Source organism: Tursiops truncatus, chromosome 2 (assembly GCF_011762595.2).
Source record: "Tursiops truncatus isolate mTurTru1 chromosome 2, mTurTru1.mat.Y, whole genome shotgun sequence".
Classification (NCBI taxonomy): Eukaryota; Metazoa; Chordata; class Mammalia; order Artiodactyla; family Delphinidae; genus Tursiops; species Tursiops truncatus.
In genome coordinates this window covers 176208336-176221017 of record NC_047035.1, presented here as the reverse complement: position 1 = coordinate 176221017, position 12682 = coordinate 176208336, and the positions used below count along the sequence as shown (strand labels likewise).

The following is a 12682-nucleotide window of genomic DNA, read 5'->3' as shown; positions in this document are numbered from 1 at the left end:
AGCACGAGACTCTGGTGAATCGGGTAGATATAAAGCCTCACTGAATATTCTGAAATACCGATCGCTCCAGATTTGCAGGAACTCACACCAGACAGCATCGACCCCGTCTCTCTCTACTTCCCCACACACTGGATCTGGGCGGGGCTCACACACCCCTACAGACTGGTTCCACCGCGGCTGGACATTTCTTTACTTTTAAAAACAGCATTTGTTGTTGTTCTCTAATAAGAAAGGCATGCAGGTTCGCTGCAGAAAATCCAGGAAAAAGTGGAAAAGAGAAAATAGAGGGCACTGACGGATAACTCAAATTAATATTTGGATGTACTGACTCCCAAAGCAAGTTTATATACGTTTTTTAAAAAGGAGTCACTTTGTACGTGTTTTAAGATTTTTTTGATGTGGACCATTTTTGTGTGTGCGTGTGTGTGTGGTACGCGGGCCTCTCACTGTTGTGGCCTCTCCCGCTGCGGAGCACAGGCTCCGGATGCGCAGGCTCAGCGGCCATGGCTCACGGGCCCAGCCGCTCCGCGGCATGTGGGATCTTCCCGGACCGGGGCACGAACCCGCGTCCCCTGCATCGGCAGGCGGACCCTCAACCACTGCGCCACCAGGGAAGCCCTTGATGTGGGCCATTTTTAAAGTCTTTATTGAATTTGTTACAATATTGCTTCTGTTCTATGTTTTGGTTTTTTTGGCCGCAAGGCCTGTGGGATCTTAGCTCCGCCACCAGGGATCGAACCCGCATCCCCTGCATTGCAAGGCAAAGTCTTAACCACTGGACCACCAGGGAAGTCTCTGTATGCGTTTTAGAACTTGCTTTTTCACTGAACTTCTACATCTTCCTTACCCTTACCCCTTACCCTTTCGTTAACAAACAAGATAATAGTCTATCATTTGGCTTCCCCTGATGTGGCAATGTTTTTTGTTTTGTTTTCTTTTTTTGTTTCTTGTATTTTCGCCTGTGAAAAAGAAACGGCTTGAAAGAATTCAAAATCCAGCTTCGCCCGGTTTTAACTTGGATTTTGAGAGTCTCGAATGTTACAAGAAGGGGTTATCTTTAAAATAACAATTACTAGCATTTCATCATTTAAGCAATCTCAGTTGATAAAGCCACCTTCAAAGACCATCGCAAGGTCTAATGCATTATTTACACAGAGAGCCCATTAAACACCTTTTCTATACCTTTTGCTAGTATTCTAGACCACAGAGATACAAAAAAATGACTTTTTTTCCTTATTATTTAATCTGTAACATCAAAAAATCAGTCCAAATCACAGAATAGGAAATCTAAAGCTCCGCTGAGCTCATCCTCAGACTTTAAATTAGAGACATTTTAATAGATGCGACACCCCTAAAATCACTCTTGCATCACCAGGACTGAATTGCTGCTAAGTAACTGCTAGACAGCCGTTGCTGCATCACTTTAGGGGAAATGTCTGTGGTTATCCTCTCTTTGGGGTAGTTAGAGCTTTTGAATAAGTAAAGATAAATCATCCCAAGTGATTTTGCTCAAAAAAAGGAAGGATAAAAACCTACCCAACAACCTGTAACACTTATCTGTTGATGATTAAACTGCTTTTTCCAGTGCCATGGACTGAAGGTGAATTACACGTTAAAGCTTCAGCATGACAGGAAGAGATTGCACCAAAGCTTGGCGAATATCAAGGCTATCGCTCATGGAAGGATTAGTGGGGCCTTTCGGAATAGTGAAAATTATAAAATGAAACCCGCCTCATCTTCATGGATGGAGCTGGTATTTCTTTTCCCTTTGCAATATACTAGTTAAATTATTTATCCTGAGGCCTTAAAGAATGAGTGGCTTCCAAAATTATTTCAGAGTTTAAAGAAAATCTTTTCCAAAAATTAAGCCAGTGTTTCCTCCAGCCATGACTTCCACCATCTGGAGAAAGATTCTTTTCCTTCCTGCCACCTCTCACGTGGGCTGGCCTCTCACTATAGCTAATAGTGCCCAGATGTCCTGGATCCGCAGGGTCCCCACCGTCAGCTGCCTTTCTGTCAATGCGTCCTCCTCTCGATCTCCTCCCAGAAAACAAAAAATTAGAAACCACACCCCTCTCTTCTGGACCAATAGTGAAGACTGGGGTAGCTGACACCTCAAAGCTTTCAGGAAAGGTTATAGTTCCATTAACAACAGCAGAACATCTTTATCGTTCCGGGAGCACCCATGACCGTGGCTAAACCTCTAAGTGTCGATGGGCTCCCTATCATTTAGGGAGCTACATAGCTGTCCTGCGGCTTTTCTGATGATGCGGAGGAAAAGAACTTGAGGCCGGTGGCTCCTTATTAACTCCCAGCTGAACCTCTGTTCTGGTAAAACGCACAGTTATTCTGACCTCATCAGTCTGGACTGGAGGACTAAAGGCACAGGAGGTGGGATCTGTAATTTGAACGTAACTTTTCAAATAAGCGGAGTACCACCCAATTAGAATGTCTCAACTCCACTTTCCATCTTTTCCACTAATTAAAGGTCCTCAATGCTAAGTTACTCTGTGCTCCGACTTTCACACCTGGAAAGCAGGGCTAATCACACTAGACTCAGGTTATGAGGACTTCATGTTTTCCAGAACACTTAGAAGAAAGCTTAAGCATGTATACCAAGAACTATATAAATCCTTGTAAACATTTCTAAAAATTAACCTCTCCTCTCACTGTATTTTTTACATCTAGAATATGGGGCTGAATGTTAGTTCATCAGAAAAAATAGTGTTGTTCAGAGATTTAATATGAAAACCATTATGTAAGGATGAAATATTTTAACTCTGGCCAAAGCCCATGAGCACAGATTAATGCATTAATTGTGCAGAATCTATCATCTTCAAAGACAAAATGGCTCTTCTGATGCTATTTTGTGCCAGAGTACACAACATGCCAAGACAAAGAACACTGGAGCCACTTTAAAGAATATCTACTAACTTGAAGTGTCTAATGGATTTTGTTACTTCATTTTCTCAAGGGGAATATTGGAGATGTCACCCCAGATGTTTCATCCATGAAAGCTAGGTTTCTAGCCAAAGTCTCAGAAAATGACTTCCTAACTATACCCGAGTAACTTCCGTGTGTGCCCGTGCGCTGCAAGGGGCGCGAGTTGGTTATGAAAGTGTTCCCTTCCACGTGCAAGTTGGGCTGCTAGTTCTGAAAACAGGGTGGTCTTACTCTGATTCTCAGCTGAACTTTAATTCTGTCCCCGTGTCCCAACACTGACACTCATCCTCTAAGTTCTGCAATAGCACGAGGGCTACATAACAGCCGCCACACCACAGGTCTCGGAGGTTAATGTTTAATAAACATGTAGCTGAACAGTGTTAGGTTACAACGTACTAATGCGACTTTCTTCAGCAAAGAAAGGCCTTTTAAATGGAAAAATGTGCATTTGCTATCATCTAGAAACTGGCTGGAAAGTCTGGCTCCACCCATGTATTTTCAAGCTCTTCAGTATCTCTGAAAAATCAAAAAGTACTTTTGCTTTGATATATGAACTGAAGTGTATCTTTGAGTTGGCTCACATTATGGCCATGCTTTTCAAATTCCTTAAATTACCAGAAATGACACTTCAGACTAGGAGATCTTGCTGTTAAACCTGTCTGAATGCATTAACACCAGAAATGACACAACAAGAGAGGTGACGTTCGCCAACCCCTTGGATCTTCCAGAAGAGGTGCAAGTGACAGTTCTCTACTCACAGTTCGTCTGCTGTACTTATTAATAGAAAAGAAGCATATTTTAGACATAAGATGAACAGTATTACGAGTCTTTCTCCTACATTTCAGATACATTTTGATGCTCCTAATACACTTAAAATGTTAAAATTATACTTGGCATGTCAGTGTTCTATGTTCACACATTTCTACATTTAAAGGTTCTGTGATTTTCTGCTTTTAATTTCAGAAACAGTCATTTGAAGTCTAAACTAGGGTGGGGAAGGACTTTCAAATGAAAATTGGGAAGATTTTTGTTGATGTTGTTGAAGGTGGGAGAAGCTGAAAAGCAGGGAGAGGCGTAAAGATGAGGAAGAAGGCCTTGCGGGCCTGGGCCGTGGCTATGGGTCCGAGTGTCCCTAGTCTAGAGGTCTTCTGATGACCCGATCTGACCAGAGAAGACCAGATAGTCACTAGGAATCGACACCCCAAACCATTCATTAAATTCCAGTGGCATATAGATCCTATTTCCCTGCTATCACCTAAATGTAGGATACAAGAAATTTCTAGAAGAGAGTAGGGGATAAGTTGCTTTCACCTAACAAGTTGATCTATTTGGGGAGGAAACAAAAACATTTCATAGATCAAACCTACCTTTTTGTACAATAATTTCTCTAAGGCACAGGATGTATCTTAGGACCATAAGAAAATAGCTGGCGGTTTCACTAGAAACAGGGCGTCGGGTGAGTCATTTATGTGCATCGCATCTCAGGTTCACCTATAAAATGGGGATAAGAGTAACCCCTCCTTCCCGGGCTTGCAGTGAGGATTAAATGAGGTGCCCAGTGTAAAGCTTGTGGAACAGAGCCTGGTGCACAGGAAGGGCTTTGGCATCACGACTCCCTGAGGGAAGTGAAGCATGTCGGTCGACCTTTACCCGCTGAGGGGGCCACCCCAGGTCCCTTGGGGGTGCCGAGGGTCCTATGGCTCAGTAGGATCCGTCGGGGCTGCGTTTAATGAACCAAGTTCCTGATTCTACCTTCGTATCGGTAGCAGATATAACATTTGTATTAGGAAAATGCCGTTCAGAAATGGGTGACTCTAGGTTCAAAATGCTTTTGTCTATTTTTGCTTAAACATGAATATAATACCACTTAAAATATGCCTTTTTTGGGGGGGGATGGTGTAACAAAAGTTTACTTGCATTACTTTCCCCAGGTATTACAGTTTTTGCTATGCTGTGATGTATATAGTTCAGGGAGAGTCATTACAAATACAAACTTGAGGATAAAGGGACCCAAGATTTTCATGGTAATATATTACACAATACTTCAGAATAATCAAATCACCCTCATTCTCTTCTAACTGGAGCAGCTATGGTAATAACAGACTGTTATAAGATCTGTGTTTTCTGTTTTGAAAATAAACACGTAGGCCCAGCTCTATATTGCTGTCATGGTGGGGACTTTTATTTTTGGGAGTCTTATATTTTTTTAAATTTTCCTTTGGGAAATAGCAATCCAGATGGGGGTCATCAAAAAGTAATTATTCAACCTAATGTGGATTTTTTTTTTCTTCCTAGGGTAGGATAAAAAGCTTTTATAAACTCAAGTAAACTTAGTTTCTGCTGCCCTTAGAAGAATACTTTGTTCAGGCCTGCCTCAGGAAGAACAGAGCATGGTGTTGTTATACATTGTGATGAGGTTTATACACCGTTTTTGGTTATTTTTCATCTGTTATTTTTAAAGCAGCCCTGAGAGGTACCTGGAGCTATATGATCTCTAAAGAGGAACAGGGATGGGGAACAGAACCACCATGCAAACAGCGTGGTCACCCCCAGGACCAAAATCACTACAGTAGAGCTCAGTGGTCAGCATGCTGAACTGAGCAGTGACAGGGTCCTGTCTAGGCCTGCTGGGGGCTTTGCTTTTGAACAAGAGCAGAAATGGCAGAGCAGCTGGGACCAAAGGGCTGAAGAGGATCAAAGTGCTAGTGACCATCACCTGGAAGCCACCCAGAGGCCCAGGGACAGGCTGAGAACTAGGGACGACCCTCGGCCGTGTCTGCTGGAGGGTGAGCTGAGCCCCTTCTTCCTGCAGAGCATGTGGGTCCCTCCTGTGCTGGGACCACCACCCGCCACCGATGACCCAAATTAGACACATAGGCTCCACGCTACAGCCTTAAGCAATGCAATCTTCAGCAGGGGTGTCTCTATCACAAGATAGTAAAAATACAGTACTTAAACGTGAAGCAAAGAAACCGTAAAGAAAGAGCGCAAACACTCTTAGGGTCTTAGATAAAAAAAAAATAACAGAGCTTGATGACTACCAGAAAGAAGCATGAGTACAGCACACAGAAAAGTTCTTGTAAAGCCATTTCATGGAAATTTAAATGCAGAGGAATGGCATGTTCACGACTTAAATATATTTAAATGCCAAGCAGTTGCCATAGGTAATGCCCTGTAAATGTCGCAGCCTGTTTTAAAAGTAAATAAGACACCCAGAAATAAAAGAGAAAACATATTTGTTTTAATCATTAAAAATGACTGATTTAGAGAAACGGACAATGAACCCAATATTATTTTTGGACTAAAAGCAATCCTCTGTAATTCCTGATATCTTCTACCCTTTCACATACTTTCTGATGACTATAGAGAGAAATATATTTTAACAATCAGTTGTGTAAACTAATTTTGAAATAAACAAAAGAGAGACAGGGAAAAGCAGAAAGCTGTAGAAAAACAGAGAAAAGAATCAAAAATTACATTCTTAGGACCAACCAGATCCACTTAGTCACACTTTTGGGTTTGGTGATGGGATGCACTATATACACTCACATGTGATTTAAATATTAAATTCTCTCTAGAGAACCAGAACTAGGTGATGAATACGCACGGTGCAGAAGATCATAGTCATTGCTTTGAATCAAAGGACTACACAAAAGAGCCTGGCTCTCACACTCCAGGGTAAACAAACTACATACTTTCATCATGAAAGCACAAAAAATTGCCCCTTCTTTGGGTAATGACAGCCAGGAAAATCGTAATTCCTTGCAAGATTCCCAAGCTCTCGCAGGCATGTGGTTTCTCCCCTCCCTAGTGGTGACTCTCCACACTCAGAAGGGGAACGCAAAGGGGCAGAACAGTTACTCACAAAAACTAAAGAACTGGGAAGGCTCCTGAAACTACAGATGTTCCACGGCGATGCTCACTGTATCCTCTGTTGTTTTAGAGGTCTGTCCTGTTAGACGCACAGCCAGTTAGAGCCAGCAGGAGTGAGCCACTCATTACGCATACGGTTTGCACATGGGTCCAAAGCCAGGGGAGCTAAAAGCATCTATTGAACAAGGGAGGAGAAACCATCCTTCCCAGGCCACCACAATGGGAGCTGAACACAGGACGTTACAAACACGCAGGAAGAAGTGAGCCATTGTTCCATTCAGGCCTCGGGCAGCATTAATCACACAGCCCTCAGCACAAGATGGGAATAAGAGTTAGTCGGTCGGGCTTTTTAGGAAATATACTTCTCTTATTTTCCAAACTCTAAGTAACTGGATATATTATCCCACTGATTTTCAGCCTACTTTAGGAGACAAATACTGAATGGTATCGCTTATATGTGGAATCTACAAAATAAAACAAACAAATGTGTACAGCAAGACAGAAGCAGACTCCCAGACAGAGAGAACAAACTAGTGGCTACCAGTGGGGAGAGGGAGGGGCAGGGGAAACTGCTGTGTATAAAACAGATGAGCAACAAGGGTCTATTGTACCGCTCAGGGGATGTGGCCATTATCTTGTAGTAACTTTTAACGGAGTGCAACCTGTACAAATACTGACTCGCTGTGCTGTGCACCTGAAACTAACGTAAATACTGTAAATCAACTCTACTTCAATTTTAAAATGGAATGACCTTCTTAGAACAAATAATAAAATCATTAGAGTAATTGAAAAAATTAAAAAATAAAAGTTACTTTATTAGATAGCTTACTGGATAATAGATAATAGATTCTTACTTGGACAAAAGGAGGCACAAAAATCCTTTCTTTCAAAGTGAAAGGCAAAGGAATCTGTATTTGTCCTGATTTATAGGACCCCCTGGAGAAGCATAAAGAAACGAAGGATGTGTAATGATGAAAATGCACTGAATTAATTATTCACGAGTAAAAAAAGGAGGTAATGGGAGTTGTGTGGGGCAAGTGTTGAAAGCATCTGTCAAAAGGCTGCTTGAGAAATGGGAGTCCCAGTTTATGATTAATTGAAAAATTATTCAAATGGAAATTCCATGCTAATGTTAGCAGTCATTAAGACAGAGAAAGAGAATAACCCAATTAGTTACTCAAATTCCTACAGCTGCTTTTAATGGGATTAGTGCCTTTTTTTGGTTTATCTTGAATTGAGAAATTGAGTGCACCTGTTCACTGCTAATCAGTGTGAACTGGGAAGGGTGACGTTCACTTAATCACACTTTCCCCCTCCCACAGTAACTTGCAATGGAAGAGAGCAGATCTGGAACCAGAGAGCTCAGGGTCTGAATCCCAGCACTGCTGCTTATTAGCATGTGGTCTGGGGAAAGTCGGTTAATATCTCTGCGTCTCATTTTTTTTTCTCATCTGTAAAATAGACACAAAATACGGAATGATGAAGACTGTTGCAGAAATTAGTAATAATCACTGCAAACCACCAGGCAGCCAGGCATCCTCAATAAAGAGCAGCTATAATTATTCCACAATTGCAAACTCTTTGTAGTGGCAGCAAACTAGGAGGCAATGTTGAAGATTTACCCTGAAATGGAACAGATAATGAATAACACAACAATTCAAAATAGTTTTTTCATTTGAATTGTCTCCCCTGGGTCACGGGCAGGCATGTTATGTCTCTGACACTCCAGTGTGGAAAATTCCCCAAAGGGCAAGACTGCATATTGTGGAGACTTCAGTGTTGCAACGGCTTGGAGAAGGTCACTTAAGTTGCTTAGTAGCCACAATACGCAAAACATCAGAATGGAGTCTTCGATGAGAGTAAGAATGAGCATACACACGGCAAGTTCCAGGATTAGGTCAGCAACCGGTCTTTTGCTGCTCATTTTTGGGGTTGGCGCACGTAGCTGTTCTTGGCCTGGCAGCTTGCATGTGTTATCCACGCAATCATATAGGTATGCTAGCGTGTTTACTCTTAATTGCTCGGAGAAAGTTTTAAATTGTGAAGATCTTTACTCAAGATAGAATATGGCATTTGCATCTGGGGAAACAGCTTTGGAAATGCCCAGTTCTTAAAAGACAGGTCTCTAATCTTTGTAAAAAGCTCTATGAAGAGCTCACTGACTGATACAATTCCACAAGGGAAAAAATAACTACTTAAAACATACATTACCTAAAAGACCTTAATTGTATCACTGCTTTATCCTAAACAGCTGTACTTGGTATCCTTCAATTGGGGTAAGAATATATGGGTTATTTCAGTACTCCCGACATCTTACAAGGAGACCAACATTTATTAAAAATTCTTCCCACTGCACAGCAGAATGCGAGAGATACTCCATTTCCCTTGGAATTTTTGTGCCATCTTTGGATGCCTGGTGCTTTCATAGAGAATGGGTAACAACACTACAATGAAGCTGAACTTATCCAAGTAAAAACCAAATTTTTTTGAGTATCAAATGGAAAATTACACTTTGTACACAGCATTTTACCCTCCCCCCCCCTTTTGGGGGCGTAATTAAGGTCCAGGTCAACTTATCACAATTCACAGTGGCGACAACAGTATTTATCAAGCATTTCGCAAGTCATAAATGTGCATTAATCTCATTTCCTTTTTGTGCACACTTGTATCATTTTCCCCATTTTACAACTGAGACTCAGAAAAGCTGGCTGACAGGTCCGAGGCTAAACTCAGTAAACCATAGGGCTAGTACTAGAAGCCCAATCTTTTAATCTTAAGTGCAATAGAACGGGCTCTTCTCCATGGTGTCTTCATTTACCGCTCTACAGGTGCATTGGTTGGTTCAGCAAACATTTACTGAATGCACTCTAAATGTCAGGCACTGTGACCTTAGAAATACAGTAAGTCCCCTACCTACAAAACAGTTCTGTTCCGAGAGCACGTTTGTTAAGTCCAACGAAGTCAGCCTAGGTACCCAACTAACACAGGCGGCTCTACAGTACTGTGCTGTAATAGGTCTATAATACTTTTCACACAAAAAACACATAAAAATCAAACAAATAAAACATTTTTCATCTTACAGTACAGTCCCTTGAAAAGGACAGTAGTCCAGTACAACAGCTGGCATGCAGGGGCTGGCATCGAGTGAACAGGACAGAAGACTTACCGACTGGAGGAGGGACAGCAGGTGGGAGATGGTAGAGCTGAAGCAGATCGTCAGCAACAAGAGACGCCAGCTACACTGCCGCCGCTACACCTCAGCAGCACCGGCTACATCGCCGCCGCTACACCTCAGCAGCACCGGCTACATCGCCGCCGCTACACCTCAGCAGCACCGGCTACATCGCCGCCGCTACACCTCAGCAGCACCGGCTACATCGCCGCTGCTTTTACACCTGCTTCCAGCCAACCTGGGCTTGAAATAAAGTTACTGCACTACTGTGGTCTACACAGTCCTGTAAGTGAAGTACACAAAGGCACGACCACTTGCAGAGGATGCACGCACGTGACAACTAACTCACGTGGCCGGACACGTGAACACATGTTCGCATCTTTGAAAGCTCGCGACTTGAAGGTTCGTATGCAGGGGACATACTGTACGAATTACAGATGGGTCTCACCCCAAGCAACTCACTGAGTAATGACAAGAGCTCCGTGTGACTAGTGCTCCGGGGGCCCTGAGTGGGGCTCTGAGTGAGATGGCATCCTCTGGGGCGGCAGAGATGAGGCCACGGGCAAGTGCGTCCAGCATGCACCCTCCTCCATTCACGCCTGCGCCCAGCCAGCGCCATCACCATCTGAGCACCAGGACACAGTAAAGACGGGAAAGCGACCGGCCAAGGTAAAGATGAGCGGCGGCCACTGAGGCAAAGGTGGGGAGCAGTGTTCCAGGTGAAGGGGCAGCTGTATGAAAGGGCAAGGCGATGCCGGCACCTGACCCCCGTGTCAAATCTTTCTGTGCAGCTGAAACGAATGAGGCGTGCGAAGGGGCAGGTGAGAGATCAGCAAAGGCCGGGTGCTGAGGGGTTCCTGGGTTTGGGTGCCAGGAGGAGGAAGGTGAACTCCATCCTGAAAGGATGTGTAACAGTGACACGATTGGACCTGGATTTCAGAACGATCCCCCTTGCCTTAGTGGAAGGTGAGACCGCGGCAGGAACTCAGACAGGTGAGGAGTGGGGGTGGAGGACGCAGCAGTGGGGACGCTCGCTCGGGGGCAGCCTTGCTGAAGGGTAGGTGGGGTCTGGGAGCACGAGGCAGGAGCCTCTACCGCCTCTGGGGCTGCCTCCCGTGACTGGGTGGGTGGGGATTCTCTGAGTCCGGAAGGACGGAGGGAGAGCACGTTTCAGCTTGGAGGGCACGGGCCGTCGGGAGCCTGACGGTGACATGCTGAGAGTAGGAAGTGCTTTGAGGGCCTTCGAATGTGGACGCTGATGTGCCCAGGGATGCAGGACGCCGCCCTGAACAAGAAGAGGACGCAGCGTGGCCGCATTACGTAGCAACATATTTAAAACATTGTGATATTATCTCCTCAAAGTAGTCATCGTAACATGGAACTCGATCGGCATATAGATAAAAGAGGTGTACAAATAAGTAGATATGGGTGGGTCTTACACGAATAATGCTTTAGCACGTAGATCTAAATACCTTCCCATATGCTGGCTAATACTATCCAGCGTGTGATTAAAAAAAGTGTCAAATACCAAAGTCTTGAAAGATGATTTTCAAAACTTTATTAGTCACACCCTTTATCCATACTGCATTTGCTCTCAGAAGGAAATGTACACCCGAAGGGTGAAAAGGAAAGAAATAGTTTCCTTAAGCGAAGGAGCAGAGAGAGCAGAGCATGTAGCTGGCTCCCTGCCTGTCAGAGAACACTGAAAAGCCAGACGTTTCAAGGCGAATCTCCACTAATCCACCTTTTACCAAAGTTCGCACTTAAAGTCCACCTTTCGACATGAAACATTTAATAGGAACTTTATTTTAACCACAAAGTGCCCTTAAAAAATGTAGCATCGGATTCCATACTAGGCTAAAAGAAGAACGTATTAGGTAAGTGAAAAGAAACATGTATTTTTTTAAAAAAAAAGAAAGAAGAAAAAAAGGACTTGTGAAAAGCATAACGCGGTTAATGAGGATTTCCACTGAAGACCGAACGTTAATGACAATGCAAAGTTTCTTTCCTATTGAGGACACATGCTTCTTAAAGAATGGATAAGTCAGTAAAGTCCATTTTCTAGTGGCATATTTGGAGACACAATTTTAATCTGTTGAAATGGCACAGAGACAAAAACCAAAATACAAATAAACAACAACAAAGAAACGTTTTCTTTTAGAAAGAAACTCCATTTAATTGGCTTCCACTCTCGCGGTTTAAATTCAGCTCCTTAAGGGGGGAATAACTCCCTCAGGAAGGCAGCTTTTTGTTGGGTATGTGCATGATGTTCATTTGTCTTGCATCTAAAAATTAGAACATAACAAGCTTCTAATCATCACTTGTTAATTTGAAACAAAAAGAATTCTTCTTTTCCATTGAAAGCAGACTGTACTAAAAAAAAAAAAAAGCAGCATTCTCCAAGGTCATATGCTGTTGGCAAAGCTCAAAAAACCCTTATAGTCCAACTTGCTTATGTTCAGCTGTGTTTACTTAGACTAAACTTGACAAAGTCTGCGTCTGATTATCCTGAGCAGTCATCTGCCCACAGATAAATAGATATTACACAAACTTCTGGAGGGAATGACATTTGGCCTCCATAATTTTGGAATAATTTACTACGTACCCTCAACTTAAAACACCAAAACGATCCGCAATATGTTTGGGGGATTGGAACATAAATATTTCATTTCACAGAGGGAGCAGTCTCCATGA

At 43.1% G+C, this 12682-nt stretch overlaps 1 protein-coding gene across 7 annotated transcripts in view; it reads right to left on the bottom strand.

Moving 5' to 3' along the window:
* MKX (mohawk homeobox) overlaps positions 1-12682 on the bottom strand; it is a 65472-nt gene that overhangs the window by 9675 nt on the left and 43115 nt on the right. The window contains exon 6 of one of the 7 annotated variants that reach the window (XM_033852533.2): positions 12064-12273. The exons of the other annotated variants lie outside the window; for them this stretch is intronic. Coding sequence (XP_033708424.1) covers positions 12221-12273 — 53 coding nt within the window. The 3' untranslated portion in view covers positions 12064-12220. Of the gene's footprint in view, positions 1-12063; positions 12274-12682 lie in introns of those variants that run through there. 7 annotated transcript variants of the gene reach the window in all.